This window comes from Apis mellifera, linkage group LG7, assembly GCF_003254395.2.
Source record: "Apis mellifera strain DH4 linkage group LG7, Amel_HAv3.1, whole genome shotgun sequence".
Taxonomy (NCBI): Eukaryota; Metazoa; Arthropoda; class Insecta; order Hymenoptera; family Apidae; genus Apis; species Apis mellifera.
Genome location: NC_037644.1, coordinates 10,732,876 through 10,752,211, shown reverse-complemented (window position 1 = coordinate 10,752,211; position 19,336 = coordinate 10,732,876). Strand labels below are relative to the sequence as shown.

Below are 19,336 nucleotides of genomic sequence, written 5' to 3'. Positions count from 1 at the left end.
AATCTATCGAATAAATTCGAAAAATTCCATCTTAAGGTTACTTTTTAATAAAATACTCGTTCAAACCATTTATTTTATCCTAGATCGTCTCGAGAAACAAAAGACGTTCTCGTTCGGTTATTGAACATTTGAGGGAAAAAAAAAAAAAAGAAAAGAAAAGAAAAAAAAGAAGAAAAAAATTCGTATTGTCTTCGTTTCGAGAGATTAACTCGATGATATTAAGTAGCGTTGATTATCGAGAGAATGGCCGAGGCATCGATAAGATAATTGATGATGGTAAATAACGAAATGTGCACACATTGGATCGGATTGGATGGGACCGGCGGAGAGGAGAGAGAGAGAGAGAGAGAGAAAAAAAAGTTGGCGACGAAAAGATCGGCGATCTAGTAGGCCGCGGGATCGCGGCGAGTTCGAAGATTTAGCAGAAACATCACGCCTCTTATCGAGAGTGTGCACGTCTATTAATAAAAGTAACGTGTCGCGGACCGCACTCGATCGTGAACCGTGTTCTGTGTCCGTGAAACGGATTGCGATACGCATCCGACATTGGTGTAGCTTTCACTTTTCGCAGGGGACAATATCTGGCATCGTCGCCGCTGGTCTTTTAGCGGGGAAGGATGTGACTATGAAGATACACCGGGACGGGTGTTAGATCGAAGCTAAATTGAACGAGTTGACAGGGGAACGTGAGTTGACAATTTTCCACTCGATTCGAAAGAATTTTTTTCCTCTTTTCTCTCCTTTTCCCTTCTTTCTTTGCATTTTACTTTGAGTTTTTATAGAATATTTGTTATTGAATATTTGTTTAAGGTTAATTAACGAAAATTCGGAGTTGGAGGGAAAACAATTTTTTTTCTCTTTAATAATTACGAATTTTATATTCTTTTGTAATTCTTGCGTGACATTTTTAGGTGACAAATAAAGGAAGAATTTTTGCTATTAAGAATTTTTGGAAATAGAGAAAAATTAAACTTCGTTATCTTCGAGGAGAAGCTTGTTAGATCAAATTATTCTATTCTTCCATTTCACAATCGGAAAGATATTTTATCTCGATTTACAAATTTTTATCGTGTTTCTATCGTATTTTCTCTCGTTGATTGAAACACTTCATCGAGACACTTTCCTCTTTGTAAAATTTCGAATTTAAGTAAGACAAACCCATTCATATGTTTTAACAATGATAAATGTATACAAATGTATATTATAATTTTTATAAAACACAGATTATCGAAGGACAAGAAATATTATCGCCCATCATCGCCATGAATTTATTCTGGAACCAAATTTCCACCGTTATCCTCCTTTTGCTGTTCGTTGGACAACAAACGGAGGGGATCGACGCGCAGCAAGATCTCGACTATAGGTTGCCAAAAACTGTCATCCCTTCCAGTTACGAAATTTTACTGATGCCAGAGTTGAAAGATGATTTCAAGTTCGAGGGGCGCGTGCACATCAACGCCACTGTACGAGAATCGACCAACACCATAATCCTCCATCATGAGAAAATGGAGATATTGAAATTGACGGTCACGCGCGACAAAGAGTCGCAAGAGATCGCGAATACGTCGTACAACAATGTGACCGAGAAATATGAGATTACGCTCAGGAACGAGCTGATCCCGGGAACAACAGTTTCGATTAATATTGCGTATCGAGGAAATCTTAGGGACGACATGGTTGGGTTTTACAGAAGCTCGTACTTCGACTCCAAAGGAACGCTCAGGTAAAATTTTAAGACGATATTTTATTTTATTATAAATGCGTGTGTATATAAATAATTTTAATTTCTTATGTACATGGATGTTCTTTTAAAGCTCTTTCGAAATTTTTTATTATTTTTATTAATTTGAAACTCTCAAAATATGAAGATATAATTCGCATAGTTGAGTTATGAAAATTTTGTCAATTTGTGATTTTCAAATTCGAGCCTTATATTTAGTATAATTTTAGTCGATTTATCAGAATAATTTGTGCGAAAAATAAAACAAGTATATATATATTTGTAAGTTAGAAAGATTGATTTGAAGGATTTTAAAAATCAAAATCTTTTAAAAGTTTAGAGACGCTACGTGAAATTTCGAACTTTTCTTTTTAAACGATTCAGGTGGCTCGCTTCCACGCAATTCCAAACAACGCATGCAAGGCATGCTTTTCCCTGCTTCGACGAGCCAAGCTTCAAGGCAAAATTTATAGTCAGAATTTTGAGGCCAGCAGAATATACTTGCCTAAGCAATATGCGACTGAAGAATAGCATAAAATTGTGAGTAACTATATAATTGGAAACATTAATATTAATAAAATACAATTAATAAATTTTTAATCTGAAACGTTTTGAACAAATATAAAAATAAAATTAATAGAAAAGAATATTTAAAAATATTTTTTTAATTTGAAATCATGAAACTTATCCAGACTAAAATTAAAACACAAATAAAAATTGACAAATTAATTTTCAATTTCTGCCAAATCGCATCTGCAGAGAGCAAAATTATTGGGACGAATTCGAAGAAAGCATCCCTATGTCGACTTATCTGGTAGCCTTCGTGATCTCGGAATTCGAGGCCGTGAAAATGAAGGGGCTTGAAAATTTCAATGTTTGGGCCAGGCCAGACGCCATCGATCAGGCCAAATACGCTTTGACGATCGGCATACAAGGTCTCGAGTATCTCTCCAACCGTTTCCAACAAAATTATCAACTTCCCAAGATGGATATGGTGGCCGTGCCCGATTTCTCAGCAGGCGCGATGGAGAATTGGGGCCTCATCACCTATCGTGAATCAAGATTGTTGTACGACGAGCCTACGACTTCGGATATCGCGAAGCAAAACATCGCCTCGGTGATAATCCACGAATTAACCCACATGTGGTTTGGAAACATGATCACGCCCGAATGGTGGAGCTACCTGTGGCTGAGCGAAGCGTTTGCCAGATACTTCCAATATTTTGCCACTGCACAGGTAAGAATATAGTGTTCTGATACAGAGCAGGGATTGATAATTGATAAAAGAAGTAAGTTTTTCGTGAAGCATTTACTTGCAATATTTTGCCAGAATGAGTAGAGAAGGTAGAGATTGATAATTGATAAAGAAATAAATTTTTGAAGCTTTTTCTGCCAGAAATATTTATACAGGTAAGAATATAGAATGTTATTCATAGTAGAGGATAGAAATTGAAAAAAGAAATTTCCGATATTTTGCCAGAATGAGTAGAGAAGATAGAGATTGATAATTAAAGAAATAAATTGAAAGCTTTTTCTGCCAGAAATATTTTCAATATTTTGCCAATATATAGGTAAGAATATAGAATGTTATTCATAGTAGAGGATAGAGATTGATAAAAGAAGTTTCCAATATTTTGCCAGAATGAGTAGAGAAGGTAGAGATTGATAATTAAAGAAATAAATTGAAAGCTTTTTCTGCCAGAAATATTTTCAATATTTTGCCAATATACAGGTAAGAATATAGAATGTTATTTATAATAGAGGATAGAGATTAATAAAAGAAGTTTCCAATATTTTGCCAGAATGAGATTGATGATTGATAAATTTTTGAAGCTTTTTCTGCCAGAAATATTTATACAGGTAAGAATATAGAATGTTATTCATAGTAGAGGATAGAAATTGATAAAAGAAGTAAGTTTCCAATATTTTGCCAGAATGAATAGAGAAGGTGATAGAAATTGATAAAAAAGTAAGTTATTAAGTCCAATATTTAACTGTATAAGTAAGAATATGAGACATTATATGTGGTAGAAGACTGAGATTAATAAAAGGATAAGATGGATATATAATAGCATGTATATTTAAATTTTCTATAAATGCATAAAATTTTAATTTACAATTTCATATATATTCAATGATTACGGTCAATAAGTGGTTTTTATTCGTTACGTTTTCCAGGTGGAGAAAACGTGGAACATGGAGGAACAATTCCTCGTGGAACAGCATCACACGGCTTACGCGTCCGATGGGATCGAGACTTCTCAACCTATGACCCGAGATGTTAAAAATTCATCTCAAATTAGCAGTATAGGAGACACGATTACTTACAACAAGGGAGCGAGTATTGTACGAATGATGAATCTCATCTTTGGATCCGAAGTGTTCGATGCCACCCTCCAAAATTATCTGATTGAGTAATGATAATAATTAATTTAATTTCGAATTTAATATCAGATAATTATTAAAATTAAAAAATATAATATCCAATATTTTGTAGACACGTAAACTTTTACGTATACTCAAAATAATCCAAAAATTAATCTCTTAATTTCTTCGATCGCAATCTCATTAATTTATATTCTTTTCAGCAACAAACAGGCTAAAGTAGCGAAACCGGAAAATTTCTGGCTGGCACTGCAAAGGGAGATCAATCGTCGCCAGAAACCACCGTATAACGTGTCCGTCGCCCCGATCATGACCACGTGGACAGAGCAACCCGGATTTCCGGTCGTAACCGTTGCCATCAACAATGGCGTGGTCACATTGCGACAACAACGTTTCCTCCTCAGGAATCTCAAATCTACGCCTACGAATTTGACGTGGTACATACCGATCACGTGGGCCACGCAAGAAAATCCAAACTTCGATAGGATAAACGTGGAGTATTGGTTGCAAGATGAACGAGACACGATTAACATCAATGAATCCTCAGGATGGGTGATATTTAACGTCCAAAGTGCTGGTGAGTTAATTAAAAAACGAGGATCGTCTCGAAATCATCGAAAAGAAGAATTTTTTATTGTCCTCTTCGAAATAATTTCAAACAATTTTTTTCAAACGATTTGAGAGACAATTGCCATGTTCGAAGGTTGAAATAGAATATTGCATGCAATTTGAGGAATATAAAACGTGACAAGCTGTTTTCTTCGAAATTTTTTCAAATATTAAATATTTTCTTTACGAATTAAAGTCATATTGAGGATGAAGGATAGAAAAGCTAAATTGTTTTTTTTTAAATCAAGGAATCAATTATTTAAGATGGAAAGAATTTTGAGAGTTTCAGAGAGAGAAAAGAAATGCTGTTAAACTATTTTTTTTAAAACTAGTGCAGATATCGATTCTTTTTTTTTTTTTTTGTAAATTAAATACAAGAGTCAATTATATTTAGAGTGAATTATTAAAAAAATTTTTTTTTTACATGCAATCACGTCATTGAAACATATATTTTTTCATATCGAAGAAAAATAAGAATTCGCATCATTAATATAAAAATTATTTAAAATTAATTATTAAAAGAAACGGATTGTAATACTTTATCTTCTCTCACGTTCAAATACGATAATTAAATTTAAATGAAGATTGATAACAATAGTGTAGTAGATACAAGTGTTATAAAGAGCTTTATCAACTATGTTTATTGCGCTTATCGTAGACCTGTTTTGTTTATCAAGTGTATGTCTGCCTAGAAACAGAGCAATGAACGCGACAAACAACATTCATCTATTTCAACCAATGTTCAACAATCAACTAATTGTACATATTTTACATTGTAACTTATTTTTCTACATCGTACGTACATTTTTATTTCGTTTATACGTATTTATTTTGTCGATACGCCGTTTTCAAATGGCACCGTTCAAACGGCAAGTATATTTATCAAAACTCGTACGACGCTTTTTCACAAATACGATTTACCGTGTTGATTTTGAATAAATATAACAATCTTCGACGTATGAATGTTATAAATGATAACTTATCTGTAAGCTTGAGTATAAAACACACGATTCGAGAGTTCAACGATAAAGAATTTGATTTAACGATAGCAAGCAAAATAGATTTGGAATATAATGACAATAGAAGCGCAAATTTTGTTATTTTTTCAATCTTTTTTTCAGTAAGAAATTTAAATTTGCAATTTTTGACCAATATATATATATATATATGATAATTGTCTTGAAATTTTTCACTGAGAGACAGCATCTTCAATTCATTTTCATTTAATTTTTTTGTTTTGCATAAAATAAAAGTAAACGAAGAATGATATTTGTGATTATTCAAGATCATGATGTTATAGATTGTTGCAAGTGCATCCTGAATATTATTCTGAATATTTTTTCTTATAATTTTTTTATAACATATCTTGATAATAACGATCGTATTTTTAAATCCATTTCATTTTCTATCTCTCTTGAAACTTATCTTTATTAGATATATCTTTATTGCAATTGGAATCATCTATTTTCACGTAATTAAAATGTTATTACGTTAGAATTGTTTAATTATTTAATTAATATTTGTCAAATCTCGAAATATCGCTAGTTTCACTAATCGAAATTTTCAGGTTTCTATCGAGTGAATTACGATAACGAGTCCTGGTATCGTATTATCAAAGTTCTGAACAGCAAAAATTACGCGGACATACACGTTCTTAACAGAGCCGCCATAGTCGACGATTTATTAAATTTAGCTAGAACTGGTTTCCTTCCTTATCCAACCGCCTTCGATGGCCTTCAATATCTTAAACGAGAAAATAATTATTTGCCGTTCAAAGCTGCGTTCTCGGCTCTCACGTATCTCGATCAACGATTCTCTGGACTCGATCAATATCACAAGCATTTAAAGGTTCGTCAAACTTAATGTATCTGCACAAAGATGTCTGGTTGTAACAAAATTTTTTTCAATTATTCCTTATATAACTCTAGAAACACACAATTCTGATTTATTTTTTATTTAATCAGAATATTTAGCTTCCAAATAATTCAAATTTTAATTTTTAAGATATAAGAGATACAAAATTTATTGGGACATTTATATTCTTTTCTATCAACTAATTAGATATCAGAAAAATTATGTATATTTTATAAAAATTTCTTATTTTAAAAAAGTGCAATTTTGATTTTGATCTCCTTTGTCTCTGTTGTTGAAAAAATAATTTTTATAGGAATTTGTCCTCTTCCTTATCGAGGATACGTACAAACGTGTCGGATACGTGGATCGTCCAGTAGACGATAGATTGACAGTGTTGTTGAGAGGCGAATTGAACAAATGGGCGTGCAATTATGGCCACAAATCCTGCGTGCAGATATTCACCAAAATGTTTAGAAATTGGAAACAGGATAACATGACGTAAGCATTTTGATCGATAATATTGAACGAACTTATATTATATTTTAATGAATACACTCGTCGCATCTTTTCCTTCCAGAATTGATCCAAATCAACGACCTGTCGCGTATTGCATGGGTATAAAATATGGAACGGAGGAGGATTGGGACTTTTTGTGGAAACAGTATTACGATTCAAATTCTGCGACTGAACAATCGGTTATATTGGAAGCTCTCGGTTGTACCCAGAATACTGCACTTTTGGAAAAGTAAGAGCGTGATCAGAAAAAATTTGAGAAAAATAGAAACTCAAAATTTTATGTGCTTAAACGCTAAAATAAATTAAAACAGTATTTATATAAAAATTATTAATTTATCGACAGGGTATGAACCTGTTAGCTTTATTTAGCTTATTATATATTTATATAATATTTTAATTTAGGAGTTTTTTTTAAACTATATAAATAAAAGAAATATAGATTTTTAAGTCCAAGGTTAAAGTTAGAAGCTTTATTTTTAATATTTCATAAATAATTTAATTTTAATATTAAATTAAAATAAAAAATTTAAATTGAAAAAAAAGAATAGAAAAATGCAGATATTTTTCTCAATTAAATTTGAACTTATTACTCGTTCTTTTTTTATCATTAGACTAGAATATTTATGGAAAATTTAAAATATATAGTATATATAGTTATGATTCGAGGAAATTTGAAAAATGGAGCAATTTAAGTTCGATTAAAATTAAAATTTAATTTTGCACGTACATCTACATACGCAAGATTTATAATTCGATGATGATATTGTTCCAGATATCTATTGTACGCACTCAAGAATTTCACGGAAAGCAGAATTCGAATGCAGGACAATTCCGCCGTATTCGCGGCGGTCTACAGTTCCAGCGCGTTTGGAGCCGAATTCGTGCTCAATTTCGTTGAGAAATATCAAGATGAAATGACGAAATTGTACGCCTCGAAACGATTCAATCTCCAATTATCCAATCTTTTCAAATTCTCTCTCAATCTTACAACCTTCTTTGAAAATCTGCACGAAAGAAAATTTCAATCCAATGACTTTTATTCCCTTTCCATTTGATTTAAAAATTAGATTACACTTTTAACTGATTCTTTTTTCCCCTCGTTAACAAACTGTTTCCAGTTACAACGGGACGGACACGATTTCGAGCATCCTCTCGTTAGCCTCGAAACGTTTCTCCACCCAGAGATCGGTGGACAAGTTCGAAGATTTGATCAGGAATCACGAGACGGAATTGAAGAACAACTTGGACTCGTTGAACAACGCCCTCCAGATATCTAAATACGAATTGTTGTGGGCGAAGAATTACTCGATACCGATTACATCATGGTTAATCTCGTTTAACAATGATCACCACGAGAGCAAAATGGAGTATAGGCTGCCTGCGAGCTTAAAGCCAACGTCGTACGAGGTCTGGATACAAACCGATGTAAATGAGTTAGATAATTTTACGTTCTCTGGAACTGTATCGATTAACGCGATCGTTGAAGGGAAAACGCAGAATATCACTTTACATTCGTCGGGGTTAGATCACAGTGATGTTCTCGTGCATGTGAGAAACGAAACGGTCGCGATTAGCAGAATAGAAATAATTGAAAAATACGATTTCATGGTCATCGTGCTCAACGAAGAGTTGCAAGTCGGGGACAATGTACTCGTCAAGATAGGATTCGCTGGACATCTGAACGAAGAGATGCGTGGATTTTACAGAAGCTCGTACGTAGACGGTAATAATAAAACGAGGTGAGCAATTTCACAATTCTTTTCTCCCTTTTTTAACAAATGTACCGTGATTTCTAATGATTGAAAGAATGTGTAAAATTAATTTCTATTTGATAATCATTTGATATTAATTATCCGTACATCCATGAGGATATTTTTGTGTTATGATCAGAGCGAGTTGAATTTACAATAAGCGTTATAAGTTTATTATTAATTGAATATTATTTGTATAACAGATGGTTGGCCGCCACGCACATGGAACCAGTCGGAGCTCGAAAGATGTTCCCGTGTTTCGATGAACCAGCATTGAAAGCGACTTTCAAACTGAAGGTTAACGTGCCAAAAAATTTTAACGCGGCCAGTAATATGCCGATCGATAAGGAGTTGAATCAGTACGTAATTATTCTTGAATTCTATTATTTTATATTCTATATTTTGAATACGTTCGAGAGAATAAAATTTCTTGAATGCTAAAAAATACATATATATATATATTTTATTTTAAATTCGTTAAAATTATCTTAAGAATCAATTCTTCATTGAAAGATATCGCGTGGAAAGAATAACTGTCCGATTCTAATTCTCGAGGACAATTTTCCAGAATTCCATTCTCGAATCAATAATTTTACCATTCGATAAATCGCGCGATTATCCAAACTCGAGATTGAAAATTTATTATATTATGTGCAGGGGCGAAAGGAGAGAAGTCAGTTTCGACAAAACGCCGAAAATGTCGACGTACTTGTTCGCCCTGGTCGTTTCCGACTTCGCGCGGTTGAACGACAGCATTTTTGGCGTCTGGGCAAGGCGGGACGCGATCGAGGACGGACGATATGCCCTGTCCGTGATGAACGGCCTCGTCGAATTCTTCGAGAGGTCGTTGGGCATCCCTTATCAACTGCCTAAACTGGACATGGTGGCGTTGCCCGACTTCGTGTCGGGCGCAATGGAGAATTGGGGCCTGTTGACATACAAGGAGAGGAACGTACTGTACAATCGCCGTTTGTCGAGCACCGCCTCGAAACAGAGCATAATAAACGTGATATCGCACGAGATCTCTCATCAATGGTTTGGAGATCTCGTCAGCCCTCTGTGGTGGAAGTATCTGTGGTTGAACGAGGGTTTCGCGAGATATTTCCAGTACTTTGCAACTAAAAATGTAAATATTCATTAGAGAAATTATACATTTCATCTTCGATAAATTTTTGCAAATTTTTCGTTAGGAATTATTTCGATTTATATAATTGTTCTTTTTGATAAATTTAAACGGCGAGAATATTTAATTTCTATTTATCAGGGAATCAATCTCTTCCACGAGAAGAAGGATTATCGGAAATTAATCGTGATTATATTAAAATTCTTTGCTTTATGACATTTTATAAGAGAGAGTTTAAGAGGATTATAAAAAAAATTCTTTAAGAGAAGATTATTAATTAATAATACTTTTCAGGAGGAACCAACCTGGTCTTTGGAATCTCAGTTCATCGTGGAACAACTTCATTCGGCTTTCGAGGCAGACAGTTCACCATCCACACACGCAATGACTCACGATGTCTACAGTCCAACAGAAATTAGAGGAATATTCGATTCGATATCTTACGCTAAATCCGCTAGCGTGATAAGAATGATAGAGAAAGTATTGGGTCGAGAGGAATTCTTCCAGGCTCTTGGAAATTACTTAAAGAAACGGTAACTCTATTTATTATCATATACAATTTAATAATATTCTTTCTTTTTGTACCATAAGTTATTTAAATAATAATTATCTTTAATCTATTTCAAAGCTTAGCTTTCGAAATTGTTTCACATAAATTAAAAAACATAATTTATATATTGCTTTGAATAAAATCAATGAAAATAATAATTGTTGTGAATAATTTGTAAAATGATAAATCTATCGAGATGTTACATTTAACACAGTTTCTTTCCACATTTTATGATAATTATTACATAGGCAATACGACGTAGCTACGCCAGAGGATCTGTTTGAGGCGTTCAAAGAAAAAGTGACCAACCAAACAATTAAAAACTTGTTCCTCGCCATCATGAATAATTGGACCACTCAACCCGGATACCCTGTCCTTTACGTTACCTTACAAAACGATCGTATGGAGCTCAGACAAGACAGATTCTTCTTGAATCCGGATGACAAATCGCCACGAACCACTTGGTACATACCTATCAGTTGGACCAACTTTAACGATCCAAATTTCACTGACACGAAGCCAAAAGTTTGGTTCAATGTTACCCAAGATACCGTTCAATTGCCAAGTAAACATCTTTATCTACTGAACGTGCAACAATCAGGTGAGTGAACATGAACAATCAAATCAAATTTTGAGAATATTTCTTTTTTCTTCTTTTAAGGAGCAATTGTTTTAATTATTACTGTTAATAATATTGCAAAAATTCTATTCTCAACCTTAAATTAACAATATCAATTTTCTTAATGTTTAATTTGAAAATAAAAATTTCAGGATACTATCGCGTGAACTATGATTACAAAACTTGGCAAGATATAACCGATTTCTTAAAGAGCGATAAATACTCGACGATACACGAAATCAATCGTGCAGCCTTAATCGACGATTTGTTAAATCTTGGCAGAGCTGGGCAATTGAATTACAGTGTCGTTTTGAACGCGACTCAGTATCTGGTCAATGAGACGAATTACATACCGTGGCGAGCATTTTTCAACGGTTTGACTTACGTACAGAAACAATTGGAGCAGAAGGATAATTACAATGCGTTCGTTGTACGTATAATTCGAATACATTGTTTCCATAAGCGTAATCTATTATCAGATTGTTTATTTCGATCGTTGGTTTGTTAAGCGATTGAAATAATATGAGATCGTTCCGTCTCCGTTGCACCTCTGTCCTTTGCTTTATCTTCGTCTCTCTTCAACTAAAGAATTTACAATTGCTCAATAAAACTTGACAAACGTTAAGTCACGTTTCTCGTATAACAACTTTTGCGTTTGTTTTGGCAAAGAATCGATCCTCCAAAGTTATTCCACGAATACAATTGTATATTTCGTATAATACAATCGCTATATTAATACAAAAAAATATAAATATATTATAAAATGATAAAGTATTTAAATTATTATATTGTAAAAATTATTTAATTATATTGCAGCGATACGTGACCTCACTTTTAACGCCGATATACAACAAGCTTGGATTTAAGGATAAATCGAAAGATGATCATGTCACGTTGTTGTTCAGATCGCACGTTCGCAAATGGGCGTGCAAATTCAACGTAACGGATTGCAAGGAGCAAGCTTTATCTCACTTCGATGCTTCAAACAACGGTGCAACGTTAGTATTCTTATTTTCTTTATTAAACGTGTAACTTTTCACAAGAATTCAATTAGATTATAAAATATATAAAAATGTTTAAATGTTTCCATTAATTAGACTAATTACGATAATTTAAAGGAATAATTTAAATTAATATTTTAATTTAAAAAATAAGATAATAATTCTTTGTTATGTATATTTATTATATTTTACAGACTTGAAGCTAATATTCGTAGCGTATCTTACTGCACGGTCGCCGAACAGAATGACAGGCAATTGTGGAATCGTTTATGGGAACTTTACACACAATCGACATTTTCAGCGGTAAAATCAGTAATTCTTCAATCTCTACCCTGCGCCACCGAAGATGTCCTCCTCAAAGAGTAAGATTACGTTTAATTTAATGTGAATAATAATTGATATTCCTGTTACATTTAACAATAATTATATATATTCTTCTATCTGTTCCAAAGTCTGCTCCAAAAGGCGATTACGAAGGATTCGGGAATACGATTCGAAGATCGTTCGAGCGTGTTCACTTCCGTTATCAATTCGAGCCCGGAAGGGGTTGAAAGCGTGATAGATTTCGTTCGAGAAAATTATGACAAAATGTGAGCAAATTTTTAAAATTTACGCGATAAATTTTTTTTTTAATAATACAATGACTTTTTTTTTTTCTTACAGTTACGAGCAAGTCTCCAACGTGAACGGTATAGTGAATGCAATTGGAAAGAAGGTGTTCACAAACGAGCTTTACGCAAAGGTAATTCCTTTCCTCCTTTATGAATGAAATTGAATATCTTGATTAAAAAGCTGACGAAGATAAATAGATAATAAAATACTATTTTTATTTAACTATTTATTGGAAATTTACAATATACAAATGACGACGTATAGAAAAGTATGCAAATCCGAAAATAAATTACATTTAATCGATAAATTGATTTAAAGCTAATTTCCTAAACTTACGATTTTAACAAAATCATTTCATTTTTGGCAAAATTTGCCCTCCTATTTTATAATAAAATTTGATAACGAATTTATTATTTTTCTAATATCGGTAAAAATAATGAGAAATTTATCGTCAAAGTTTTAATCCATTCCATTTTTCACACAGTACGTCGAACTGGTCAACTTGTTGGAGGAAAAGGGATCGTTGAAAAACGCGAGAGGTTACGTGGATAACGCGTTACGGGAATTGAAATGGAACCAGAACAACGTTCCAAAGATATACCAATGGCTGGAGGAAAATTATCCATCGGGCAATTACCGTTTACCGAAATTATTCTCCCCTCTGAGATACGATATTACCCTCTCTCCTTACTTCGAGGAAAGGAACTTCACATTCGATGGAAACGTCAAGATAGACATGAAACCTAGATCGAATTACGTATCTCGCATAGTGATACATTCCAACAAATTAGATATAAAGAACGTATCGGTATACGAGACGAATTCCGTTACGAAAGTGAAAAATTCTTTACGCGTGAGCGGCGTTATACAAAACACCGATACTCAGATGCTCACGATATTCTTGGACGCTTACGTGTCGTTCGATATCGTCACCCTTCAGATCGATTTTGTCGGTAAATTGAACGACAATATGGAAGGATTTTATCGAAGTTATTACACCGACTCTAAGGGAAACATTCGGTGAGTAACAAAGATCAGGATTTATTTTACTTTATGTTGCTACGAATGTTTAGAAATATAGAAAAATCTAATAATTAATATATCTACTTAGAATAATTATGCATTTATTAAATAAAAATCTCCAGAGTGCACATCTATTATTTGGCGCGAAATTCAAACGTGTCGCCTCTGTTATATAAAAAGGAAGATTATAGTTTTCTATTAATATCTATTTAAGGACATTTAAGAGTCTACTTGACTTTCATTTTCTTCGTTTGTGAAAATTTTATTTTGCATAAATAATTGCAGTCTTTCATTAACTGTTTTCATTTTATCTTTCAAGATGGCTGGCTACCACTCATTTTGAACCGATTTACGCGAGGCAAGCGTTCCCCTGTTTCGATGAACCAGCTTTCAAAGCGAAATTCACGATCAGAATCGAAAGATATAAGGAAGTGTATAATACGCTCAGCAATATGCCTCGATTGGAAACTCAAATAACGGAGTAAGTATATCTGAAAAGAATATTTTAAATTTATTTTGTGGGATAAAAACAATATGAATTTAAAGAGAGTTAAATTAGGCTTGTTCATCTGTTTAATCTCTATTTATTTATACGTTTATTTATTACGATCATTTTTTGAGTAAATCAGAAAAATTATTTATAAATTTAATTTCGATTGACCCTGAGACTGCTGTAAAGAGAACATTGATTGAAAAGTAGATATTTTCATAGATTTCCATTTTTATTTTTCAAATCTTTGAATTATTATACAGCAATATGTAAAAAAAAAAGAATTGCATTTGTTAATTATGCACACAAATATGAAAAAGATATATGAATAAAAAAATTAAAAAAAATACAAATCCAAATTTGCATTCATTGCACACAATTGTAATGGATGTTCAAATTTTGTGATAATTCTCTAAAATAACTAAATGATATGAATGATTGAAAATGGAACTCCACAACTCTCTTGCTCTTAAACGTTAATACAAATCTCTAATACAAATCCTACATTTTTTTTCAATATATTTGTTACTATATTAACGTGCATAATAATAATAATTTTCCATTATTATTTTCTCGAATTATGTATGTACAGCAAAGCAGATCGTGTTGTGGATACGTTCGATGAAACGCCCCTGATGTCTACATACCTGGTGGCATTTGTCGTCAGTGACTTCAAATCTGTAAAAGAGATAGGCGAAAAAGTGAACGTTTGGGGCAGGCCGGATATAGTTTCGAAGGGCGAGTTAGCCGAAACCGTGGCCACGACGGTCCTCGAGAGTCTCTTCATGGAAACAGGACACGCATACGATTTGCCGAAATTGGATTTAATCGGAATTCCAGACTTTTCAATGGGGGCGATGGAAAACTGGGGCCTTGTCACGTTCAGGTAAAATCGTGTCGAATTATTTAATCTAGGAATCCTAAAATCTCGAATTTTTTCGATACTTTTAAAGTTTTAAAGCTCTGGAGTTTATTCTTGAGAAAATAGAATTTAAATTAGCAGACTTATTTAATCGATCAATTAAAAAATCGTTTATATATTGAAGAAAATATAAAATCTTAAAAGTGTAACTTTTCGAAAGTTAAAAGAATATGATTTTAAACGCTACAAATACATTTTGGAATCTATTAGGAATAGATAAATCCTTGTAAAGGATTGATTAATTCGATAATAATTTTCATTAATATACTTTCAAAAATTTCACTCTCAAATAGATTCTTTAATAAAACAAGTTTACTTGATTATATGAAAATTTGAAGAATAATAATGCAATTTTATCTTAATTAATATCTTTACTTAGTAATCTAAAAAGTGATAAAAAATTATAATATTTCTTCTTCTATAAAATAAATATAAATAAAATATGTAATCTCACAGGGAATACGGATTGTTTTACGACAAGAATGTAACGTCGTCTAAGTATGAGGACTATATAATCACTATAATCGCCCATGAGCTTGCTCACATGATGTTTGGAAATCTCGTCACCTGTGATTGGTGGGACTACATATGGTTGAACGAAGGTTTCGCCGAATTCATGCAATGGCGACTTGCCAATTCGGTAAGTCCTTTATAAAACATATTTCTTGGCAACAATATTTCTCTAATCTCTAATTATCCATATTAGAAAATTTGTTACAATTTCTTTATAATTATAAATTATTTTCGTAATTATATATGTATAAATATAAATCAATTCAGCTAAAGAATTATTGTACCGATTGTAAGCATAATTTGAACAAATTCATGAAATGAATATACATTTTTTAATATTCATATTAAATTAATGAATAAAACAAATGTTTCGAATCAAAATATTCCACATGACGAAGATATTTTTAACGTCCCTCAATAAAAATCATCGCAGTTCCGATCTTTCTACGGCTACAACGATATGTTCGTGGTTGACGAACTCCAAGTAGCTATGCAGAACGATGCTTCAGAATCGACCCATCCCATGATTAATCCGGTCAGCAAGCCTGCCGACATCTCCAAGATTTTTGACAGTGTCACTTACGGAAAGTGTAAGTACTTACGAATCTCTGATATCACATTTTTTAATACGTTTTTCCAATCATCGATCCACTAATAGTCATATTGGAATTATTATTATTATTATTCTCTGTACAAGTTTAAATATTAATTTCGAGAAACATGATCTGTCACTTATAAATATGTACTTATAAATATGTAAATATTATTTTGCAGCATCGAGCGTAATACGAATGATACAGAAATCATTGAAACCGGGAACGTTTCAGCGCGCTGTGAATTTGTATCTAACCGAACGCCGATTCAACACTTCGACTCCGAACGATCTTTGGAGCGCTTTCGATAAAGCTATCAAGGAGACGAATGATCTAGGTGATTGGCAGATCGATATGAAAACGTTGATGCACGGTTGGACCAATGAGCGAGGATATCCCGTCGTTTATGCAACATTGAAGGCCAACACGATTACGTTGACTCAGGTAGTTCTTTTTTTTTTTTAATAATCAACAATTATTTTTCAATAATACACTTTGACGAGGAAAATATTCTAATTCAAAACATTCTATAAAAAATGGAGTAATATGGAGAGTTGAGAATCATTGTGGTAACTGATAGAAAATGAAACTATAATATCATTTTAATTGATTGATCGATATCGATCATTTTCATATACTAATTACAAATTAAAATGAACAAGAATATATAGAGACAATTTCTCAAAACAATTTTGAGCCTCTCTACTGAACAGTATCAATTCTTTGTCGATTGAATATCAATCGATACAATTTTTATCGATATTTATCTCGAGAGGGTACTTGTTATAAGATCATTAATTAAATTTTTCTTTCAATTTTATTTCAGAAAAGTTTCAACACGAAGGAAATAATCGACGATTTCTACATACCGATCACTATGACCACCGCTTCCCAAACAGATTTCGAGACAACTTGGACCAACATTTGGTTGAACAGCGAGCCGAGAACACTTCGCCATCCGAATCCGAGCGAGTGGTTCGTGATGAACGTTCAACAGAGCGGCTACTACAGGGTGAATTACGACGTTGATTCGTGGACGAAGTTGATCGACGCGTTGAACGAAACCGACCACGGAACGATAGACGTGACGAATCGGGCTCAAATCATCGACGATCTGTTGAATCTGGCACGGGCCGGCCACGTGGATTACGAGATCGCTCTCAACGGGACCACGTATCTGTGGAACGAGAAGTATTACATACCGTGGAAGGCGTTTTTCAACGGGCTCAATTTCATCCTGCAACGTTACCAAGGCCGGAAAGGGGAGGATTTGGTCAAACGATACGCGTTGATGTTGGCCAATGGCATGTACGAGAAAATCGGTTTCGTCGATGACGAGACGGAGAGCCATTCCGATCATTTGAGCCGAGATCTCATCCTCACTTGGATGTGCAAACTAGGGCACAAGAATTGCGTGAATACATCCGTCGAGTTGTTCGCCAATTGGATGAAGAAAGGAAATTCGTAAGATCTCTCTTATACGTTCTTTCGGTTTCATTTTAATATATGATAATTATCACAAATAATAATACAATTGTACGATCAAAATTTTGTCGTTCTTTTATCGATAATTAATTTAGCATTGGTGAACTCGTCGATATATTTTGTTTCGAGAGATAAAAGAGAATATAAATTTAATCATTCTTCGTGCGATTATTAAAAATACGAATTGAAAATTTTGGAACGGTAAATTTCAGGATTTCGCCAAATGCGAGAGCAGCGGTTTATTGTACAGCCATAAGGGAAGGAAATCAAGAGAAATGGGAATTCCTATGGGAGAAGTATCGAAGCGCAAACTTTGCTTCTGAGAAGAAAATTATACTCGATGCTCTTGGTTGCTCCAGTGATAAAGAGACATTGAACTCGTGAGTCAATACTTGAAAATAAATTCTTTATATTCTAAAAAGGAAACAAAAATAATTCTAATTCTTCTATTTATTCTCAGATATCTCAGAATCGCGCTTAATCAATCTTCTATCCGAAAACAGGATATTAATGCTGTGTTCGCTTCCGTTTATAATTCAGGGGAATTCGGGGTAGACACGATCATAGATTTCCTGATAAATAATTATGAAATGTTACACGATTAGTAAGTGCATACGTAATTAAACTGTAAAATTGTAACAAGAAACAGGAATATTATTACGATCTGTTTCACTTTCAGCTATGATAATTGGGAAGGCGTACAAGATTTAATTTCTAAATTGGCGCCTAAGATTTCCACACAAAATCAACTTGCAAAGGTATTATTATTATTTATTTATTTATTTATTACACGTACAATTTAAATTTTTAATATTGTCTCTATGTCTTAAATTTACATTCTGTAAAATTAAAATTTCAATTGAAGTGTTTACATTCCTTTTTAAAATGACTTTTGCTTTAAAAATCTTTAAACAATCGAGCAAGTATTATTTCGCTTGTCGACCCAAACTTTAAACGATAAAGATTAATTCTTTGAATCAAATATAATTCACACAGTTTATTCCATTAAATTAATGATCGAAGAAGAAATTTATTGTTGCTCGAATCGAACGTGTTAATTTTCAATAATACTTATCTTTGTTAAATGTTGTAGCTGAAAGAATTGAATACCAAAGAAAATGTCGACGTCTCGATTATAACGAGCAGCATCGATTCCACGATTGAAATCGCTGTGGAAAACATGAAATGGTACGAGAAGTATTCGGAACAGATCAACGCATGGTGCAACCACACTATTCGTAGGATGCAACCTGACGATGGGAATGCGGCTACCTCAATCGTCCCGAATAACTTAGCCATAACTTTTGTGACAGTATTCTCGTTATTCGGCTACTTGTTGTTAAATCAATAAGGATGCAGGGACACACCACGAATGTTAACAATTTTTTGATGTGTACAAAATTTTCGAACGAATATTGTTATATATACTAATTTTGTAAATTATATTTTATGAATATTGAATGATGATTTGTAATGCCATGCTTGTTTTTAATAAGTGAAATAAAAATTATGTATTTGGCTTGCGTCATTTTATAAGTGTAATAACGATTTTCTGTTTTTTTTTTTTTTT

At 33.1% G+C, this 19,336-nt stretch overlaps 1 protein-coding gene across 2 annotated transcripts; it reads left to right on the top strand.

Annotated features, from left to right (window-relative positions):
• The first annotated feature begins 371 nt into the window (after nt 1–371).
• On the top strand, nt 372–19,294 carry LOC409619 (putative aminopeptidase-2). Of its 2 annotated transcripts, XM_016913022.2 has the most exons (32): nt 372–686; nt 912–1,147; nt 1,224–1,723; nt 2,105–2,260; nt 2,480–2,957; nt 3,899–4,134; nt 4,309–4,682; nt 6,282–6,562; nt 6,882–7,066; nt 7,146–7,313; nt 7,857–8,009; nt 8,203–8,823; nt 9,039–9,194; nt 9,493–9,961; nt 10,253–10,491; nt 10,757–11,109; nt 11,280–11,557; nt 11,944–12,125; nt 12,323–12,490; nt 12,581–12,718; nt 12,792–12,870; nt 13,225–13,760; nt 14,083–14,244; nt 14,846–15,139; nt 15,632–15,815; nt 16,122–16,278; nt 16,463–16,725; nt 17,108–17,745; nt 17,979–18,146; nt 18,227–18,370; nt 18,446–18,524; nt 18,860–19,294. In XM_016913022.2, the coding sequence occupies exons 3-32, from the start codon at nt 1,263–1,265 to the stop codon at nt 19,115–19,117; spliced, it is 8,058 nt and encodes a 2,685-aa protein (XP_016768511.2). In that variant the 5' UTR covers nt 372–686; nt 912–1,147; nt 1,224–1,262; the 3' UTR covers nt 19,118–19,294. The 2 variants fall into 2 exon arrangements, with proteins under 2 accessions (XP_016768511.2, XP_026297457.1); XM_026441672.1 differs by lacking the exon at nt 912–1,147.
• Nucleotides 19,295–19,336: the final 42 nt, after the last annotated feature.

Excerpts from the sequence above, each read along its gene's own strand:
- LOC409619 (XM_026441672.1), top strand. The coding sequence starts at position 1,263 with ATGAATTTATTCTGGAACCAAATTTCCACCGTTATCCTCCTTTTGCTG. Across the intron at positions 4,683-6,281 it reads ATTTAACGTCCAAAGTGCTG|GTTTCTATCGAGTGAATTAC; the intron begins GTGAGTTAATTA and ends CGAAATTTTCAG. Across the intron at positions 12,126-12,322 it reads GCTTCAAACAACGGTGCAAC|ACTTGAAGCTAATATTCGTA; the intron begins GTTAGTATTCTT and ends TATATTTTACAG.